This window comes from Emys orbicularis, chromosome 22, assembly GCF_028017835.1.
Source record: "Emys orbicularis isolate rEmyOrb1 chromosome 22, rEmyOrb1.hap1, whole genome shotgun sequence".
Taxonomy (NCBI): domain Eukaryota; kingdom Metazoa; phylum Chordata; order Testudines; family Emydidae; genus Emys; species Emys orbicularis.
In genome coordinates, this window is record NC_088704.1 from 5,168,009 (window position 1) to 5,188,798 (window position 20,790).

Consider the following 20,790-nt stretch of genomic DNA (forward strand, 5'->3'; position numbering starts at 1 on the left):
TGTGCACACAGGCAGAGGGCATACACTGCCCACACACACACACACACACACACACACAGTGAGCAAATACTGTTCGCACGCTGTGCACACACGTTTCACACATACACATGCAGCACTTCGCTCACAGGCGGGACACACATTTCAAACGCGCTCAGGGTCAGACGTCGGAGTTCTGAGCCCCCAGCGGCTTCCCTGGGGACACTGACGCCCAGCCTCTTGTGGGGCCCAGCCACGACTGTGAACATCCTGTGTCAATTAATACAGTGTAGGCCCTACACAAACACATCTTCCAGGACACAGACATTGGTGCCAGGATGCAGCCTACTACTAAATTTGGCGAGGAACAGATGCCCGTGGTCTGTCTACACTGCAGTTTACCACCGTGTTAGCAGCATAGATCAGGACATGGGTTACAACATGACCAAACTCAAGTGCAGATGTCCACACACACACCGCACACCAAGGCACACAAGGTCAAATGCACGACTTGCACAGCGCACGCACTCACTATGGCCAGGGCACACGTGCACACACTGCCCGCCAGTGCGCATGCGCTCACGCACACAGGGCACACACACGTTCAAGGGGAAATCCTGGCTCTGTTGAAGTCAATGGAAGTTTTGCCATTGACTTGTATAGGGGCAGGATATCGCCCTCAGTCTGCTCGATCTAAACCTTTGTGGGCCTCAGCCTGAGGTGAATCATTCATTGTGCTGAAAGGAATAACCCATGTAGCTGAGTGAGATCCTAGTGCCCGAATCCTGCTGTGCAAGGTGCATCTCTGTATGGCTGCAGCTCCCTGAAATCACTGCTCTGAAGGGGGCGTCCCCCCTGTTGGCTGTGGAAAGTTATCTGTGGTGCTTACCTTGAGAATGCTGTGATTGTTGGGCAGGAATAGGGGTGACAAGGTGCCCCTGAGCCTCGCAGGCCCATTCCTGTGTCAGAGCACTAGGGCCCCCAGGCCCACGGCCCCCATCATAGGCAGCAACACCAGGCCTCTTATTCCAACAGAAACGGCTGGTGACTCTCCTTTGATTGTATGAGAGCAGCTGAGTTCTGGGGCAGAGACTCAGGACTCCTGGGTCCTAGTCCTGAGTGCTGCTGACTCCTGCGTGGCTATAGGCAAGTCATTCCGCGTCTGCGTGCCTCTTCCCCTGGCCTGGTGTCGGAGTGAAGTGCAAACCCACTCGTCCCATATGGACCTTTCCTGTCTCCCCCTAAGCAAAACGATGGGCAGTTCACGGTGATCCAGCTGGTGGGCATGCTGCGGGGCATCGCCGCGGGCATGAAGTACCTGGCCGACATGAACTACGTGCACCGGGACCTGGCTGCCCGCAACATCCTCGTCAACAGCAACCTGGTCTGCAAGGTGTCCGACTTCGGCCTGTCCCGCTTCCTGGAGGATGACACCTCGGATCCCACCTACACCAGTGCGCTGGTAAAGCTCCCATCTCCAGAGCGGGAGGGGAGGGGAGGGGAGGAGACGAGGAGGTGATCAAGGGGGAGGGAGAGAGCGAGAGGAACACGGGAGGGGGAGGGGGGCAGTTGGCGAGCCCTTGCCCTGTTGGTCAGACTCGGCTCATTGCGGTCGGTGTGAGCACTCCCGAAGGGCGCCGCACACAGGTCCTGCATGTAGGGAAAGGGCAGAAGGGCTCAGACATGAAATGAGAGCCAGGCAGAGCCCCAGGAAGGGGAAGGGTCCTGCACCGGGTGGGGATCCATTCATAGCGGGCTGAGGATAAGCAGCCTCTGTTTCACACACACACTCCCAAGATGGGGACGATGCATTTTGTCAGACAGAGCGGCCCAGGCCCCATGGTCAGGGTGCACTGCAGGGCAGAGCTAATGGCTCCCAGGAATGCCAGGGTGAGTGGCAGGGTGGAGCTGGCGGCAGGGAGGTCTTTGTAACAGTTGTGTAAGAAGATTCTGGAATTCTAGAATTTCTCGTTCCGTTTCTGTCTTTGCTTTCTGGTTATCCACCTTGCTGCCCCAACTGTTCCCGAGGCCACACGCGTCAGTTCACATCCCTGCCAGTAGCTAATGCCCTAAAATGACAGACCGGTGTATGAAACCCAGTGCCGATAAGAAATCCCGCAATAACAAACCATGAGCTTCTTCGAAGGACAGCTTCTTCTAAATAACGTGGGGAAACCATGACAGAAGAGTATCCATCGAATCACAGACATGGAGAGCTGGAAGGGTCCTCAAGGGGGCATCTAGTCCCGCCCGCTGTGGTGAGGCAGGGCCAAATATACCTAGACCATCCCTGACAGGTGTTTGTCCAACCTGTTCTTACAGACCTCCAATGACGGGGATTCCACAACCTCCCTTGGAAGGCTATTCCAACGCTTAACTATCTTTACAGGCTACCTCTACTCTATAAGCTAGGGGTGTGATTCCCTGTTCACACAGACATATTTGTGCTAGCTGTCATCGAGATAGAGCACTAACAATAGTGTAGCCAGGGGAGCACATGGCCAAGTACAAACTCATCTGAACCCTGTGGGTATGTCTGTGGCATGGCTTGTATAAGAATATTCTCCATCCGAGTCACTATGGAAATATTGATTAATCTGGATCTATGACAGACCCCTGTTGCTCCCCACTAGATGTACACTTCCAGTTTAACAGTGAACCATTGATAGCTACTCTGTGAGTACAGTATTTCAACCAGTTGTGCGCACCTCTAGACCACATTTCCCTAGTGTGCTGATGAGAATTTCATATGGGACTGTATCAAAAGGCTTACTAAAATCAAGATATATCATGTCTACAGCTTCATCCACTTGCCTGAGTAACCCTGTCAAAGAAGGAAATTAGGTTGGTTTGGCATGATTTGTTCTTGACAAATCTATGTTGGCTGTCACTTACTACCCTATTATCCTCTTGGTGCTTACAAATTGTTAACAATTTGTTCCAGTCTCTTTCCAGGAATTGAAGTTATGCTGACTGGTCTGTAATTTCCTGGGTCCTCTTTGTTCCCCTTTTTAAAGATAAGTACTATGTTTGCCCTCCTCCAGTCCTTTGGTACCTCACCCGTCCTCCATGTGTTCTTGGAGATGATCGCTAACGGTTCCTCCACTCCACTAACCCGCAAACCAAAAATTCCCCACAAACCCACCAGTTTCTTCCAACTTCTCAGCAAAGCTTTACTAGCAGCAGCAGCATGATGCTGACATCTCACATTACAACGGCCTCGTTGCTGTCTGAGACTCCAGCACATTTCCTAGGACTCAGAGAAGGAGAGTCATGAATAATTAAAACTTCTCTGCACTGTTAAAGTCAGTGAACAAGGTACAGTTGGCAGTGCAGATGTTTGCTCTCTTCCTTGCTAGTTTGCAGAATTCATTACTGTGCTGTAAATCTCCCAACTGTTGGCTGAAATGCATTTTTCATAGATTCATGGATGCATGGATTATGAGGACAGAAGGAGCCATTGTGATTATCAGTCTGGTCTGATTCCTGTGTTGGTCCATAGAACTTCCCCGAATTAATTCCTGTTTGAATTAAATCATCTGTTTTAGAGAAAACATCCAATCTTGATGTAAAATTTTCCAGTGATGGAATATCCACCCCAGCCCTTGGTAAATTATTCCAGTGGTTAATTACCCTCACTGTTAAAAATGTATGCCTTATTTCCAGTCTGAATTTGTCTAACTTCAACTTTGAGCCATTAAACCTTGTTATATCTTAGCCTGCTAGAGTGAAAAGCCTGTGATTATCAAATTTATGTTCCCCGTGTAGTTAAATATAGACTGTGATCAAATCACCTCTTAACCTTCTCTTTGATAAGATAACCAGACTGAGCTCCTTGAGTCTTTTATCCTGTTAATTCCTTTTAAATATTGGCCCCACATTAGCTTTTTCCAGTCCTCTGGAACTTCCCCATTTCCCCAATACATTGAAAATCAACATTTACAGTTCAGAAAGCTCCTTTTGAATGTAAGGTATCAAGACCTGCTGATTTTTAAATGTCTAGCTTTAGTACTGCTGTTTAATATCCTCCTTAGTTACTGTTGGAATGGAAAGTATTTCATTATCTTCCTATGTTATAGCTATATCATCTGGATATTTTCCAGATTCTGAACAGAAATATTTATTGAACACTTCTGCCTTTTCTGCATTATTATTGACAATTCTACCATTTCCATCTAGTAATCTTCCTATACCATTGTCAGGATTCATTTTGTTCCAAGTATACTTAAAAAACTTCTTATTGTCCTTAACTTTGTTGACCATAGAGTGCTTGTATCCTTTGCTTCCCTTATCAATTTTCTACAATTCTTAAATTCTGATTTATATTCATTACTATCAACTTTCTTTCCTTCCATTTGTTATATATGGGATTTTTATATCTGATTTCTCTTCCCCGCTAAGCCAGGCTGTTTATTTAACTAGTGTGAACTTTTTTCTAGATAGAGAGATTTGTTGGCTTTTTGGCATCTAGTAAAATATTTTCAAACAATACCCAATTATCATTCACATTTTTCTATTTAATGTTTTTCTCCCGACTTGATTTGTCTCATAAGTATTTTCAGCTTTGTGAAATTGGCCCTTTTAAAGCTCAACTATAGGAATTTGGACTTTATTCTGTTTGCACGTAACAAATATAATCAATCCATGATCGACTGAACCTAAGCTACCACTAATGTTTAGTTCTGTGTTCAGTTCCTCTTTATCTGTCAAAATAAGGTATAATATAGGATGCCTTCATGGTGGATGCAACACTTTTTTGGGACAGGAAATTGTCATCTATAATATTTAGAAATTCCAAGGATGTTTTACTACTGGAAGAATGAAATCTCCAGCAGACGTCACTCGGATTGAAGTCCCCCGTGACACCACCGGTTTTTTTCCTATACATTATAGATAGGTGATTAAGGAGGCAATTGTCTTGTTCTCTATTGTGCTTTGGTGGTCTGTAGCAGACACCAATTAGAACCCCCGTCTTGTGCTTTATCTGTCAGACCATTGATCCATAAGCATTCAAAATAATTGCTTCCAAGTCGTCAGTGACTCCGAAACAGGTGTAATGCCATTGTTTATATAGAATGCCACTCCCCATCCCCTATGAGCCTTCATAAATAGGTTATAACCATTGATTTTAACATTCCTCTTATGTGAACCACCCCACCAGATTTCAGTAATGCCGATTAAATCAAATTTATGCTCATAAATGAGCAATTCAGATTCTTCCTGCTTAGTGCCCAGGCTCCTAGCATTGGTGTATAGGCAATTCAGGAATTTCTCCTCTTCGCGTCCTTTGGTGTCTTGATTGATTTTGTTCTCAACCTCTTGGTTTTGTGCTAAATGAATATTCATTTGTTCCTCCCCTTTTGTTACTAGTTTAACACCCTCCTGGCTACTCAAGCCAGCCTGTCCCCTTGAGGATTGGTTCCCCTTCTACTCAGGTGGAGGCCATCCAAACTATACAGCCCCCTCTTCCACAGAAGGTAGAAAAATGTGCCACAAAACCCAAGCCCTCCACCCTCCGCCACTTACCTAGCCAGTGATTCACTTCCAGAATCTTCTGCCTTTTGTCTTCCTACGCTCCTAGGACAGGAAAGATCTCTGAGAAGACTCTTTGGACATTCCTCGCCTTCAGCATGCTGCTGAGTTCCCTGAAGCCATGTATAGTTGGGGCAGTATCGCGTGAAGTAGCATTGTTAGTACTGTACCTATAAGCACCATCACGAATGGATCCTTCCCGCTGACTTCAGGCGCCCATCCTGTCTTAGCCCTAGTCTACACTGGGGGGGTGTCGACCTAAGATACGCTGTCTTCAGCTACGCGAATAGCATAGCTGAAGTTGGCATATCTTAGGTCGGCTTACCTGGCCGTGAGGAAGGCGGCGAGTCGACCGCTACCGCTCCCCCGTTGACTCCGCTTCCGCCTCTCGCGAGCTGGAGTTCCGGAGTCGACGGGGAGCACGTTCGGGGATCAATTTATCCTCGTCTAGACGAGACACGATAAATCGATCCCCGATAGATCGATCTCTACCCGCCGATCCGGCGGGTAGTGAAGACCTGCCCTTAGAGTCACAGCTCCTCTTTCACTCTCTTCTTCAAGGAGCGATCCAGCAACAGTCCTTTAGAGGGGGTGGCCGTGGTTGTAACCCCGTCTGCCTTTGTAACAGGAACCATTCCATCCATCCAGATTTTGGGGAGTGTTACTGCTCCCTGTGATGCCTCTCATGCAGCGAGAGACACAGCCGAAGGGTCTGATTACCAGAGACATTCAGAAGACCGCCAGCGATTGGGGCTCTTTCCTAGCAGGTGTGGTAGTGTAAGCAAGGCCTGTTTCCCTCTCTGGAGACATGCGAGCACAGGGCACCGGATCAGACCTGGGCTAAGTGGACTTGCACCCCATCATGAATTCCAGGCCCAAACTCGAGTGCCTCCTTTAAGGGTGAGTGTTTGCCATGCTAGCAGAGGGACCAGGGAAAAGCTCTCACTTGGGACAGTGGCTCATGCCCCAGTTCACTGCCACGCTCTCCTGCTCTGTGTGGCTGGTGCACCATGAGGAGCACGCCTGTCGGAAGGGAGAGAGATGGCACCTGCACACCCCACGCGTGTGTGCCATCACCTCCTGGCACAAGCAACAGCTGGATTGGAGAAGTGCTGAAATGGACATGAATTGGGCCCAGGGTGACTCTGCTGGTAACAACAGCCCTGAAGCCTGGGAATGTCACCTGCCCTGCAGAGGAGTGTTATGTTTTACAGGAACGCAGTGCTGGCCAATAGTATTTGCCTTGTATGGCTGGTATGGCTGGAAGACGCTAGGATGAAGTTCTCTGTCGAGGCCTCTGGAACTTCCTCGTCCCCAGTCTGGGTCCTGCATCTGATCCCTCTTGGGGCACCTTCTCTGCTCAAGCCCAACCTGGAAAGCTTCTCATTTTATCTAAAGTTCAGTGGGTCTGATCAGACCACAGTGGGCATTTAGGGTAATTGTACAGTTACTGTGTCTAGCATCTGTAGTGGTCTGAGACCGTTTCACCTAACAGGATCCCTACTAAGAGGGAATAGGTAATTCTTCACGTGGGCCAGATCTGTCTCACTTCAACCAGCTTAAACCAATAGTGACTCCAATGCATTTACTCTGTTTACATGAGGGTAACAGCAGAACCGGGGCCTATATGAGCCTGTATAATAAAAAGATAGCCACAAATCTTCCAGCATGGGAACTCTAGCCCCAGGAGTATCATGCATCCCACAAAGCTTGAACAATTAAACAGGACATCTTTGAAATCTCTGCGTTTATCCTTCCACTGGGATAACTAGCTGACAGCAAGAGGATGGAGAGAAACTCAAGAGAGAAGAGTCAGGATTTTCTATATCAGGGGTAGGCAACCTATGGCACGTGTGCCAAAGGCGGCACGTGAGCTGATTTTCAGTGGCATTCACACTGCCCGGGTCCTGGCCACCGGTCTGGGGGGCTCTGCATTTTAATTTAATTTTAAATGAAGCTTCTTAAACATTTAAAAAACCTTATTTACTTTACATACAACAATAGTTTAGTTATATATTATAGACTTATAGAAAGAGACCTTTTAAAAACCTTAAAATGTATCACTGGCACACCAAACCTTAAATTAGAGTGAATAAATGAAGACTCGGCACAGCACTTCTGAAAGGTTGCCGACCCCTGTTCTATATTTTTACATACTAATTTTTCTTCAAATGAATCTATTGGCACAACAGGCCGTAGGTATTGCAGGAGTTCACAGCAGAGATCACAGCAGTTTGTAGGAGGAGGGTACTTCATATAAACCCAGTCTGTAGGCAGCCTGCAGCGTCAGAGCAGCTCAGGGCTTCATCCTTCTTGCACGACAGGGAGGAATACATTGATTCATGTCCACTGGTTCCAAAAGGGCCAGTCCTTGTCTAACCCTGCATAGAAGCACTGATTTGTGTAAGTGTGGAGAGGGGTAAATTCTGGTCAAGGACCTCTGGCACATTAGTAATTTCATTGCTCAGAATTCTAGTTATCTGGCCCAGCGGCTCCATTTCACCGGTTCATTGTATGCAAATACTCCAGATCTCATCCTTCTCTCTTACTCTCTCCTTCTCTCTGTTCCTTTCCTGCAGGGTGGGAAGATCCCGATCCGGTGGACGGCGCCTGAAGCAATTCAGTATAGGAAATTCACCTCAGCCAGCGACGTGTGGAGCTACGGCATAGTCATGTGGGAGGTGATGTCCTATGGGGAGCGGCCCTACTGGGATATGACCAATCAAGATGTGAGTTATCAAGAGAGATGTGGTGGAAACATTGAAATCAGCCGTGGGCATGGAAAAGGCAAAGGCTCCCTGCATGGTTCTGGCTGAACTCAGCCTGTAGCATGCTGGGGGGGTTCTCTGGCCATGAGAGTTATCTTCATGGCCAAATCCTCTGGTAGAGACAATAGGGCTGGCTCTGACCTTCACTCAGGCCCATATTTGTCTCTGGGGCTAGGTGAAGGGGCCATAGAGGAGGATTCCTCCAGCTCAGAAGTAGCATAGGGCTGACAAAAGCAGCCTAAACTGCTGCCCCTTGCAAGCTCTAGGGTAGGGAGCATGTCAGAGGTGAGAGGGGGCACTTTGGGTGCGGGGGGATCTCCCATAGGCAGTACAAAGGAGGCTGCCATCCTTCAAGTGGCCCCCAGGGCACTGGGGAGGGTTTCAGTCCCTGCTGCAGCACAGGATATGGGGGGTGCCACGGTGACATACTATAGCACGCTTCACTCAGGCGCCAGCAGGCCTAGTGGTCAGGCTACAGCCCACAGCCTCTTGGCTGCTGGGCCCCCAGGCTCAAGGTCAGAGTTCATTGCCCCCATGGTGTCCTCCATGATCTCTCAGGCAGCCGGAGGAAGAGGGAAGGAAAGCGGAATCCAGGCCCTCCCCCTCCACCAGGTGCTGGCCCAGGGCCCTCGGGGAGAGAGGTGGCTCCGTCCCTTGTGGCTGCCACGCCAGATCAGCGTCCCCTGGGCTGCTTCCTACCCTCCCTTCAGTTTCCCTTCAGTGTGGGGCGTGGCCCCAGCCTTCTGCTTACACAATCTCATTAGTTCGGGGCTTCAGTCGGGGGGGGGGGGCGTTAAAAGTCCGGTCGGCGGTGCAGCGGGGCTAAGGCAGGCTCACTGCCTCTCCTGGCTCTGTGCAGCTACCAGAAGCAGCCGCCATGTCCGTTCCTAGGTGCATGAGTGGCCAGGGAGTCTCCGCGTGCTGCCCCTGCCCTGAGCTCCCATTGGCTGGGAACTGTGGCCAATGAGAGCTGCGGGGGCGGTGCTTGTGGGTGCGGGCACCACGCAGAGCCCCTGGCTGCCCTGTGCCTAGGAGCTGGACATGGTGGCTGCTTCCAGGAGCCGCGCGGAGCCAGGGCAGGCGCGGAGCCAGTCTTAGCCCTGCTGCACTGCTGACCAGGAACCACCTGAGGTAAGCACCACCCAGCTGGAGCCCACACCCTGAACCCTTGCCACAGGTCAGAACCCCCTCCCGCACCCTAACTCCCTCCCAGAACCTGCACCCCTCACCTCCTCCGGAACCCTAACCCCCTGCCCCAGCCCTTATGCCCCTCCCACACCCAAACTCCCTCCTGGAGCCCGCATCCCCTCCTGCACCCCAATCCCAGCCCTGAGCCCCCTCCCACACCCAAATTCTCTCACGGAGCCCGCACCCTGCACCCTCTCCTGCACCCCAAACCCCTCATCCCTGGCCCCACCTCAGAGCCCACACCCCAACCCCCGCCCCAGCCCTGATGCCCCTCCCGCACCCAGACTCCCTCCTGGAGCCCGCATCCCCTCCTGCACCCCAATCCCAGCCCTGAGCCCCCTCCCACACCCAAATTCTCTCACGGAGCCTGCACCCTGCACCCTCTCCTGCACCCCAAAGCCTTCACCCCCAGTCCCACCCCAAAGCCCATACCCCCTCCTGCATACCACCCCCCTGCCCCAGCCCAGTGAAAGAGAGTGAGGATGAGGGAGAACATGCGATGGAGGGAGTGGGCACGGGGCCTCTGAGAAGGGGTGGGGCAGGGGGAGGGGCGAGGGCATTCGATTTTGTGCAATTAGAAAGTTGGCAACCCTATCCTTCCCCTGTAGCTAGCTCTGCCTCAGTAGCTGCAGGCAGACTCTCCTCCCCCATGCCGGAGCTCCCTTGTGAGCAGGTCCTCCCTAGGGAACATGCCGGTCAGCTGCTGAGGGCCAGGTCTTCTTGGCCCATACTACTCCACCACTCCTCTTACCTTAAACCCCATCACAGCCGCCTTGCCCCTTCTTCCCTCTTGGGAGGTGCAGCAAAGTCTAACCCGCTATTGAGACCCATCAGCTCAATGGAACTAGCATGGGCTTAGCAATAAAGCTGTGCCTTGTGAAGGATCTGCAGCTGGGGACAGTCACTGCCAGGCAATGACGCTGAAGATCAGGAGATCCCCTGCACAGAGCACCGGAGAATGGAAATATTCTCCACTGTAAAGGCCTTCTAGCCTGGGACGTTCCCTCACCGCGAGCATCAGGACTCGGCCGGCCTTCTGTGAGAGCCCCAGACCCGTCCTTTCCCTGCTGGAACCCATTCGCAGAGCCGTTCCTATACCCTGCGCTGTCCAAGAGCTGGGCGTGGTTCTGGCTGGTGACGGAAGGTTGATGTATGCAGTCAGCTGCTTCCATCCTTGGGGGGCAAACGGGCATTAGTGCAAGATGCAGGCCCCAGTGAGTGTGTCACTTACTCTGGGACCTGGAGATTCCCCTGGGCTCTGCAGTGCAGGCACATAGCTGCTTTTTACACCTCCTCATCGTGGAAATGCAGCCACTCCCCCAGTTCCTCTCTTCTGGACAGAATAGTTCAAACTCTACCCCTTTGGGGTGTCCCAGGAGTGCTCTAGGAAGGAGGGTTATCTGTAGAATGGGAACGTGTAATTAGCTAATAGAAAGAGCACCAACAAGCGGCACTTAAGGATACGTAGCATTGTTCATAAGTCGGGCTTGGTAAAGTGGTATTTGTTGTGCACTGCAAATGGCTTCCTAGTTAACACTGGTGTAACCAGCGTCCCACTGCACCGATCCAATGCATCCTTCTGTGCCCAGCATTTCCCTCTCCCTGGGCCACAACCAGCCTGGAGAGTGCGTAGGAACCTCCTCCTCAGTGTAGGTGCTCACAAGAACTCCGTTATGTCTGGAGGCCACAGCCCTCCTTCCCAGGGAGAGACCCCAGCTCCCTCCCCCGCTTCTCACCTGCTGAGCAATGGGCACAGAGCTGGTCGGAATATTTTTGGCAAAGCCAAAACATTGTTCAGAGGCGTGTCAGCTTTCACCAGTCCAGAGCGCTATAAGAACTTAAGAACGGCCAGGCTGGGTCAGGCAAGTGGTCCATCTCACCCAGTATCTGGTCTCTGACAGTGGCCAATGCCAGGTGCTTCAGAGGGAATGAACCGAACAGGGCAATTGTTGAGTGAGCCAACCCCTGTCGTCCAGTCCCAGCTTCTGGCAGTCAGAGGTGGCTCACTTCTGACCAGGCTATAGCCTTGTGGTTAGGGCACTGGCCTTGGACGTGGGAGACCAAGGCTTGAGTCCCTGCTCAGCCCGACTCAGCATAATCCGTGACAGAAGCTCTGCTTTGAACCAGGGCGAGTAGGCCTTTGGAGCTGGGTCTGCCACATCCCAGGCCAGTGCCCTAGTTAGTGTCCATCTGGTCAGAAGTGACTGCAGAGCCCTGTACCCAAAAAATCTTCCCAAAGCGAGACTCCGCAGCTCCAGTCAAAAGACCTGGCTTTCATTCCAGTGCAGATAGAAACAAACTTCAGAACCTTAGACGTTGCCCCAAATTGCTCCAGGTCCTTCACGCGAGCTGCAGACGCGCTGTCTGCTCGCTGCAGATTAGCCTCCTGAGTCCAGGGTGTGAGAGCCGGGAGGAGCAGGAAGAGGAGCTGAGCAGAGAGCTCAGGGCTGGCAGATGGGCCGGTGCTTTACTAGGGATTTGCTGGGTCAATGCCTGCTGCCTGTGTGATGTCCCCAGCCCCACTCCCCCTGTGTGCCCCCTTCCCTCCTTGCTGTCTCGGCTGGATCCGCCAGCCGTGGGGAGAGGGGACAGGTCACATCTCTCAGGAGAGGGTTTTCTTCTGACCAGGAGCCGAGAGCCGCACAAAGCCCAGTAGCGATTCCTCAGGTTAGACCCGGACAGGCTGAGCAGGCACCTCCTCCCACTGGCCAATGCTGCTTCCTGGATTGGTGGGCGAGGGGCTTGTGGGTCCAGACACAGGTTAGCACCTGTGAGGATGGAAGGCGGCTCCCAGCAGCGTTGTAGTGAGTGCTGAGCTCTCCCTGCATGCAGCCCTGTCCGGGCACCTCAGCCCCACCCTGCACCCAGCCCGGGGCTCTGCCAATGCCCCTCAGTGCTGACTGGCAGCTCCCCTGCTATTCCAGTCCTTGGCTCAACACAGAGATGTGCAGCTCCGTGGTACCCCTCCATCCTGACCAGTAGCTTGCCTGCTACTCCAGCTCTGGATTCCCATTACACACCCCCAGCTCTGCCAATGCCCCTCAGTTATGACTGGCAGCCCCCTGCTCTTCCAAGCCTCACCTTGCAGGTCAGTGCATGCACACACGTATTTGACCCTGTACCTTGGACCTGATCTCCCACCCTTCCACTGCTACTCCAGTTCTGGGCTCCCCACACGTCTCTGCCTGAATCCTGACTTGCTGTATCCCTGTTGTTCTCATTCAGGGTCTCTCTCCACAGCAGGGAATGAGTTGTATTGTATTGTGCTGCATTGCATATGGTGAGTTGCTATTCTCATGCAGCTAAACAATCCTTAGCGTTAGGTGTGTGACCTTTCCATTGTCACCTTCTCTGGGGTGAGCTCTTCCTTCTCTCTCATTGCTAGGCAAGTGCAGTAGCTGACTGCAGTCTCTGGTCAGCACCAGGGGCTCTTGTCCGGAGCCAGAACAGCCTGCTCTGTAGTGCCCACTGCTTTGTCTCCTCTTCCTGTCGTGTCGGTGACCAGCCAGTGCCATGCCCCAGAGCACAGCCCAGGGGATGCCCGGGGGGATGATAGGAGAGCTTCCCAGAAGCCTTCCTCACTGCACGGCTGTGAGAGGAACAGGCTGCCCTCTAAGCAGACCATACCGTCTTAGAGCAGCCTCCTTACTCCTGCGCACCCGCGTCACCCTGGCCAGGGCGGCAGCTGCAGGTGCCAGACACTGCCAATGGTGGCAGAGGAAAGGGGCAGGATGTCCCTAGGGGAAGGCCGGCTGGGCCTGGGGATGCATGTAGGTACAGTATATGCATGGAGAGGCCCAGCATCCCCCAGGCATACATGGGCGCATGGAGAAGCCAAAGAGGCAACCGAGCAGCAGCTCCTAAGCACGAGCCTATATGCCAGCTGTGTTCTTGCAGGCTTTTGTGACAGGTTTTCTAGCCTCCGCTCCATGGGTGACCCACTGCTTCCTCCCCCTCCCCATTCTGTTACCCACGTTGGTGTGTCTACACTGCGGCGGGCCCGTGCCAGTGGACTTGGGCTGCAGGGCTGTTTCATTGCAGTGTACACTGCCAGGCTCAGGCTGCAGCCCTTGCTCTAGGACCCTCCCATCTCACAGGGTCCTAGAGCCCGGGATCCAACCTGACCCTGGAAGTCTGCACTGCAATTAAAGAGCCCCGCAAGCCAGCCCTGCAGCCCCTGAGTCGGCTGGCACGGGCCAGCCATGGGCGTCTAGCTGCAGTGCGGACATACCCTGAGTGCACCCAGCTGAGTGGGAGGCAGTGGTCAGCACAGCCCAGGCTGGGGACCATTCGGCTGGAGGGAGCAGAAAACACTGCCGGGGGGGAGGGGCCATGTGCCAGAGCTGCCCCATTAGTAGCCCAGGTCTGCGCCTCAGGCTCCGTTCCATGGATGGGGCCAGGGAGCAAACCAGGTGTTTCCGTCCCACCCTGGGTGTCATTACCATGAAAATAACTGGCCTGCATGTGCCAGCAGAGGTACATCACAGGCGATTCAGTGCGACAGAGGGACAAGGTCCCTGTGGTCGAAGGCTGTCCATGCTCCCTGAAGCCGAGATGATGAACAATGCCAATTCAACGGGCACTTCTTTGGCACGTGATATTTGTGCTGTCCCACTCCTCCTAGCTACTCCCACTGCACTGACCTTGTCGCTGCGGCTTGTCTTGCAGGTGATAAATGCAATAGAGCAGGATTATCGGCTGCCCCCTCCCATGGACTGCCCCAACGCCTTGCACCAGCTAATGCTCGACTGCTGGCAGAAGGACCGGAACCACAGGCCCAAATTCGGGCAGATTGTCAACACGTTGGACAAAATGATCCGGAACCCCAATAGCCTGAAAGCCATGGCACCCCTCTCCTCCGGGTAGGTATTTCTTCTGTCACCCTGGAGCTTCTCTTTCAAAGGGAACTCCATCAATGGCAGGTACCGTGTGTCCACACCAGACTGTGAAATCTCAGGCATTCAGCTGAAAGTATGCCTGGCCATTTCCATTATCTACGGGTAGCGGTGCCTTCCGGTGATGGGAGCGGATGCGTCCTCCTCTGTAACATGTCCTGAGCCATGCGTTAAAGAAAACTGGGAGAATAGAAAGAGGTTTCCACAGGCTTCAGCTCACTGGGCAGCATTTTTAAGCTCTCTTAGAAAACCAAGGACCCAGGTTCTAGTCCAGACATTGGCCTTTGCCAAGCAATGGATCCATTACACAGCTCGAGTTCCTGGTGAGCATGTGTAGAAGATATCCTGGGGAGGAGACACGTGCAGTGTCAGGAATCCAGATGCCGTTCGTGACAGCGTGCTGCCTTTTCAACCTGTCCCGGCCCAGGTGTAAGACAAAAGGCCCTTGATAACGGGGTGGGTTTGCAAAAAGCTGAAAAGGAAAAGGGAGGGTTCATTTCTTTTACAGAAATAACAGAACTTTCCCGACTCCGATTTTGTGTCATGAGGGAGCAGCTGGTATTGGGGCTGGATGTCTTGTTTGGGGAGGAGAGGGAGGTTGGCACGGAGGTCTGAGCTGGGCAAGAACCAGGAGGAAACCTGAGCTGGTTCAGTCGAGGAGCTGGAGCGTTCCAGCTGCCATTTGGGACTTCTGCAGCTCCCTCACTTTCGTTTTTTCCTTCTTCCCTGTGCCCCAAGAGCCCCCAGCTCCCGTCCCTGGGAGGAAGTGCTTGGCTAGCCCTGCTCAGGGCCACCTAGCCACTTAACCTCACCAGGCTCTCTGAAGGAGCAAATAGACTTTGGCACTTCCCAGGCAGATCTGTTTGCCAGTAACAATACGGACTTCACAGGCACTTGGCCCCTTCTCAGAGCAAAACAAAGGGAGTAAGGCCTTAATGAGCTGAGGACATCTGCAGCTCTGCAACATCAGTCCTCATTAGTGATTGGCCTGGGGGAGCTCGCTTAAACGCAGCCGCAGCCCCACAGATAGCATTACGGGCTGGCACCAGTATCCAGTCAAGTGCTGCTCTGACAAATACATCTGTGAAGAGCTAGAAAGAGGGTGCTGGAGCCACAGGATACTGTGTAGACAGGAGACGGAAGTGTGGGTAGGCAGTAGGTTGTGAGTGACTTTGCAGATGCTACTGACTTGTCATTATGAATTGTTGTCCCCACAGGTCTGCTTTGTTACAACTAAAACTAGGGATCCCCTTTAGGGGTATAACGATTGTATTCATGTCTACTGCTCCTCTGAGCTGAGCTCCCCAGAGCCCTGTGCAGACATGCCTCTCGACACCCCTCCCTCCCCCCCCAGGAGTTCAGTACTATTGTCCCCATTTCACAGATGGGAAAATTGAGAAAGAGAAGGGAAGCAATATACCCACGACCACATAGTAAATCAGTGGTAGAACTGGGGCTAGCACACAGATCCCCATCATATGCTTAGATTAATAGAGTCATTGATTTCAAGGCCCGAAGAGACCCCTGTGATCATAGAATCATAGAATATCAGGGTTGGAAGGGACCTCAGGAGGTCATCTAGTCCAACCCCCTGCTCAAAGCAGGACCAATCCCCAACTAAATCATCCCAGACAGGGCTTTGTCAAGCCGGGCCTTAAAAACCTCTAAGGAAGGCGAATCCACCATCTCCCTAGGTAACCCACTCCAGTGCTTCACCACCCTCCTAGTGAAAAAGTTTTTCCTAATATCCAACCTAGACCTCCCCCACTGCAACTTGAGACCATTGCTCCTTGTTCTGTCATCTTCTCTGACCCTCTGTATAACACAGATCATAGGTCATTGCCAAAATAATTCCTAGAGCACATTGTGTAGACAAAAATCCAGTTTTGATTTTAAAAGGGTCAGTGATGAAGAATTCACCATAACCCTTGGTAAATTGTTCCAGTGGGGGTTAATTACTCTCACTGTTACACCTTATGTCCAGTCTGAATTGTTCTAGCTTCAGCTTCCAGCCATTATGTTCCAACATGTTATATCTTTCTCTGCTAGATTAAAGAGGCCATTGTTAAATATTTGTTCCCTATGATCAATCTAGATTTGAACTGCGAAGGGGGAGGCAAGGGTAAATTTTTATCCAGCCCCGCAAACTCACTCTAGTGTTAGTCCACACTTGGGTAAAGTCATCTACACAGGGACAGACGGTGAATGGACTTCCTGCAGGTGCATTCCAGGGTTTGCCCCATCTTCCACAGCCAGCAAAGGGTAAAGAAAGCCCCTCACAGGCTGCCACTAACTTCTGCTCATTTTCTGTCTCTCTTTTTCAGGATTAACCTCCCTTTACTGGACCGCACAATCCCCGATTACACCAGTTTCAACACAGTGGATGAATGGCTGGATGCCATCAAGATGGGCCAGTACAAGGAGAGCTTTGCCAGCGCCGGCTTTGCCACCTTTGACGTGGTGTCACAGATGACCATGGAGTAAGTGCCAAGAGCAGTAGTCACAAAACCGAAGCAAAGACCTCAGGGACCTTGCAACAATTGGCCATTATCAGATTTGAGGTTTCTGAGCTTTATATTAATCTTATCGTTAGGTAATATTAATAATTTTGTGCCAGAAAAAGAAAAGAATCCCCCCATTCATTTCTAATCTTTTCCAGTCCCGCTTTTCCTCTTTAATCCATGGGCTGAGTATCTGTCTACTAGATATTTCTACACCATTCATCTCCATGGTTTTCTCCCTCCTATGAAGATGCAGTTCTGCATGAGGTTCTCCAAGCCCCGTAACTAGCCCAACAATGTCAAGGGGGAACAGTAAAGATTACAGGCGGGCACCAGGCAGTTCCCCTGCCACTGGAGGGCACTTTGGGATGTCATGACCCCAGTGGATCCATTGCTGACAAGCACTTGCACATTGCATACAAGTCGCTGCCTGAAAAAGGACTCTGAGAGCCAGGATGGTCTCCCGTTCGTTCCAAATAACCCTGCACACATTTGAAACAAGGGTATGCTCCTCACCCATCCAACAGTCACAAAAATGTAGCAGGCCCTCCAGGGACGAGCAGGCTGCTGAAATGCCAGCTCCACTGGGTTGCGGGCTGCTGGAATCCCTTAGGGCCTCGATGCGTCTATTAAAAGATTTGTGGCTAGGTGCACTGAACTTTGGAGGCCCTGCCGGAGACAGTGGAATGAATGACCCTTGCGGAAAAGCCATCTGGAAGCACGGGAATGCTTTGTTTTCTTGTGGGTCTGGGGCAGGGCAGCCTGCAGGTGAGCTCAGTCAAAACCAGCCAAACTGACCTTTTCTGTTTGGGGTTTTTTTGTTTTGTTCTTTGCCTGGAAATAGCCATAGGACCGTTCCGAATGTGTCCGTGTCTCCACAGCAGCTCCACGGGCTGCTAGAGATGGCTTATGAAGCCTCCAGGCGGAGCTTAGAAACGACAGTAAAGGTGCCCTAGGACAATCAGAGCAGCAGAAGGAGGGCGAGAGGGAGGCTCTGGGGAGGGGAGGAGCTCTGGTCCACAAGCCAGGGAACACAATGTCAGCACTATGACCCCAAAGCTCTGCCAAACAGGTGACTGGTGTTTGCAGCGTGTCCAATAAAAACAGACCCAAACTCAGCCTTCTCCACGTCTCTGGGCAGGGAAGCTGCAGGTGACCGTATATACAGAGCTGGTCGCTGATGCAGTGAATTTGAAACGTTTCATGGGGATGGTTCAGTTTTGCCAAAGTTCTGACTTTGCCCAGGCAGGTTTTGAAACCTGCCGAGTTCCCCCCCAGGTTCCCCTCCTGGGTCCTCAGCAGCTTCCAGATTCCAGGAAAGCCTGGCACACCCACTGCATCCTAGCCGGAGCCCCAGGGTCCAGGGCTGTAGAGCAGCCCATGCGGCAAGCGTGGCTCCGTTCCCTTTTGTGGAGAATTTCAAAATGTTGGAGTTTGGTTTGTAATCAGAATGAAACCACAGGTTGAAATATCAAAATGCGCTGTGAGAGGGACACCCTTTCTCTCCCTATGAACACGGCAGGAAATGAGATTGCTCATCAACACGTCAGCTGGAAAGCAGAGGTGGGAGCGGACAGTTCCCTGAGCAAGTCTGCCCACCCCACAGATTCCTGCAGGAGAGCAAAGACTGGGGGGGCTGGGAGCTGAGGGTTTTAGAGATGCCAGTTTTGGGTCTTGTGGTGCAATAAAGGGGGCTGGGAGTCTGAGCATCAGTACCTGTCAGTGCAAGAAGGGAGGGAAGGTCCATGCGGAGCCCACCACCCGGAAGCCAGTTTTCCTTCTGGAGGTTAGCACAGAGGATGCTGCCTGAGAGTCTGGGGAATACCAGGGCTGCTGGGGCCTTGGGGTCTCACACATAGGGCTGTCTCAGAAGGCACAGAGCTGCTTTAACGTGGGGCAGCCTGCTCCGTTCTCTGCTATTGGCACATGACTCTCCTGCCCCCCCACCCTTGGCTTGTGACTGGCGGTAGCAAAGGGCCAATGCAAGCAGCCCTCCATGGCTCCTGTGCTGGAGGAATTGTCCTGCAGTCCCTTGTCACTCGTGTTGGGCCCCTACGTGTCCAGGCGGTGGTGTGACAACAGTCAAATGGAGAGCCTCTGATTTACAACGGTGAATTCCCCGCCTACAGTAATACGTCCTTCGTAGTGCCAGCCCCCTGCGTCACTGGGACTTGTTTAGGGCCTAGGGCATCGAATTCACAAGCACGACTTTTTCTGATAAAACCAGTCCCCTAATAGCCAATGGTTCAGGCTGTGGAAATCCTGGCCAGGAGAAATATACAGGATTAGCCGGGGGACAGGAGCCTCCTTGCCCGACTCGGGATGCAGCAGCTTGGCAGTGACCCCAGGTGGTTACTGTCCGATTGCTGTTGCAGCAGCTTGTGTGAAATGAGCTGCAGGCCCCAGTCCTAGTGGGAAGGTCCTGGGTGCCCACACACAAGATCTCCACCGCTGGCACTAATTTGCCATCCTTGTTGGCACTCTCCTTAGAGACGCGAACGAGCAAAAGACCAGCTGGGGATGGAGCTGAGGTACAGTAATAGGGGCAGCACAGGCAGCTTCCGTCGGATTCATGCACGGTATGGCAATGGGACCCATAAAAATACCCGGACGATAATAACAATGAATAATAATGTAATGCTTTCCATACAGAGACCTCAAAGTGCCTTGCAAAGAAAGGTCGGTGTCATGATCCCCATGTTATGGATGTGAAAACTGAAGGACAGAAATGTGATGAGAGAGAGAGAGAGGACATAAGAACGGCCACGTTGGCTCAGACCAATGGTCCATCTAGCCCAGTGTCCTGTCTTCCGACAGTGGCCAATGCCAGATGCCCCAGAGGGAATGAACAGAACAGGGCAATTATCAAGTGATCCATCCCCTGTTGTCCACTCCCAGCTTCTGGCAAACGGAGGCATAGGGACACCCAGAGCATGGAGTTACATCCCCAACCATCTTGGCTAATAGCCATTGCTGGACCTATCCTCCAGGGCTGTCAGTCCTCCACCTTTCATCAGCAACAAATTCACGTCCTTTGTTGCGGTTCAGTGATTTGCAGAGTTCTGAACATGGGAATGAGCTGTTAGTCGTCAGTTCTGAATATATTGTGTGGCATAGACCATCCTGGGCATAGTGCCGCTATCTAAGAGGAAGTGCAGAGGCTAGGAGAAGTAGGCTAGGGAGAGACTTAGAAACACACAAAGACCTGGGGCCCTGAGTGAGAGACCAAATCCAGTTTAAGCTGTTACATTTCTGTAGTAATAGTTTAATAGAAGCAACCCTAAGACTCCCAGCTTCCTCAAGAAAGCGCTGCAGATGCATGTTCAGCGTATGGGTTTGTTCTGTGTCTGAACAGGGTTCCTTACTGGCCTTTCTTGTGTGTTTGTTTTTATTCCAAAGGGACATTCTGCGAGTCGGGGTCACTTTAGCAGGCCATCAGAAGAAAATTCTGAACAGTATCCAAGTGATGCGAGCACAGATGAATCAGATCCAATCTGTGGAGGTTTGATGTTCACACGTCCTCACACTCCTCTTCCTCAAGGCCCTTCTCCCCTTTGCCCCTGTATGTCCAAGCTCCAGTTCTTGAGTGTTCTGCATTCACCAGAGACAGGCAGCTGCTCTAAGGATCGTGGCAACAGGAAGCAACATCCTGACAACAAAAAGTTGCCAAGAGCTTCTAGAATTTAAGCAATGGAAAAAAGGGAACAAGGAAGACAAATATTTTGGGAAAACTATGAAATATTTTTTAAAAATAATAATAATAAAGCAATGGCATTTTCGAAAAGGGCTCTGAGATCCACAGGAGTCTCCAAAGGGAGATACAAGAGCAGATCCTTTCATTTCCTTCTTGCACAAGGCTGCTTCAGCAGGCCTCAGACACCTCTGGAGCAAAGAGACTTTGTCAAGGAGATGAAAGCCAAGTGAAGACAC

General features: G+C 51.7%; 1 protein-coding gene across 1 annotated transcript in view; it reads left to right on the forward strand.

Annotated features, from left to right (window-relative positions):
- EPHB2 (EPH receptor B2) overlaps positions 1-20,368 on the forward strand; it is a 203,604-nt gene extending 183,236 nt beyond the window's left edge. The window contains exons 12-16 of the mRNA XM_065421228.1: positions 1,223-1,438; positions 8,088-8,237; positions 14,133-14,326; positions 16,684-16,839; positions 20,260-20,368. Of these exons, the coding sequence (XP_065277300.1) occupies positions 1,223-1,438; positions 8,088-8,237; positions 14,133-14,326; positions 16,684-16,839; positions 20,260-20,368 (825 nt within the window). The remainder of the gene's footprint in view (positions 1-1,222; positions 1,439-8,087; positions 8,238-14,132; positions 14,327-16,683; positions 16,840-20,259) is intronic.
- Positions 20,369-20,790: the final 422 nt, after the last annotated feature.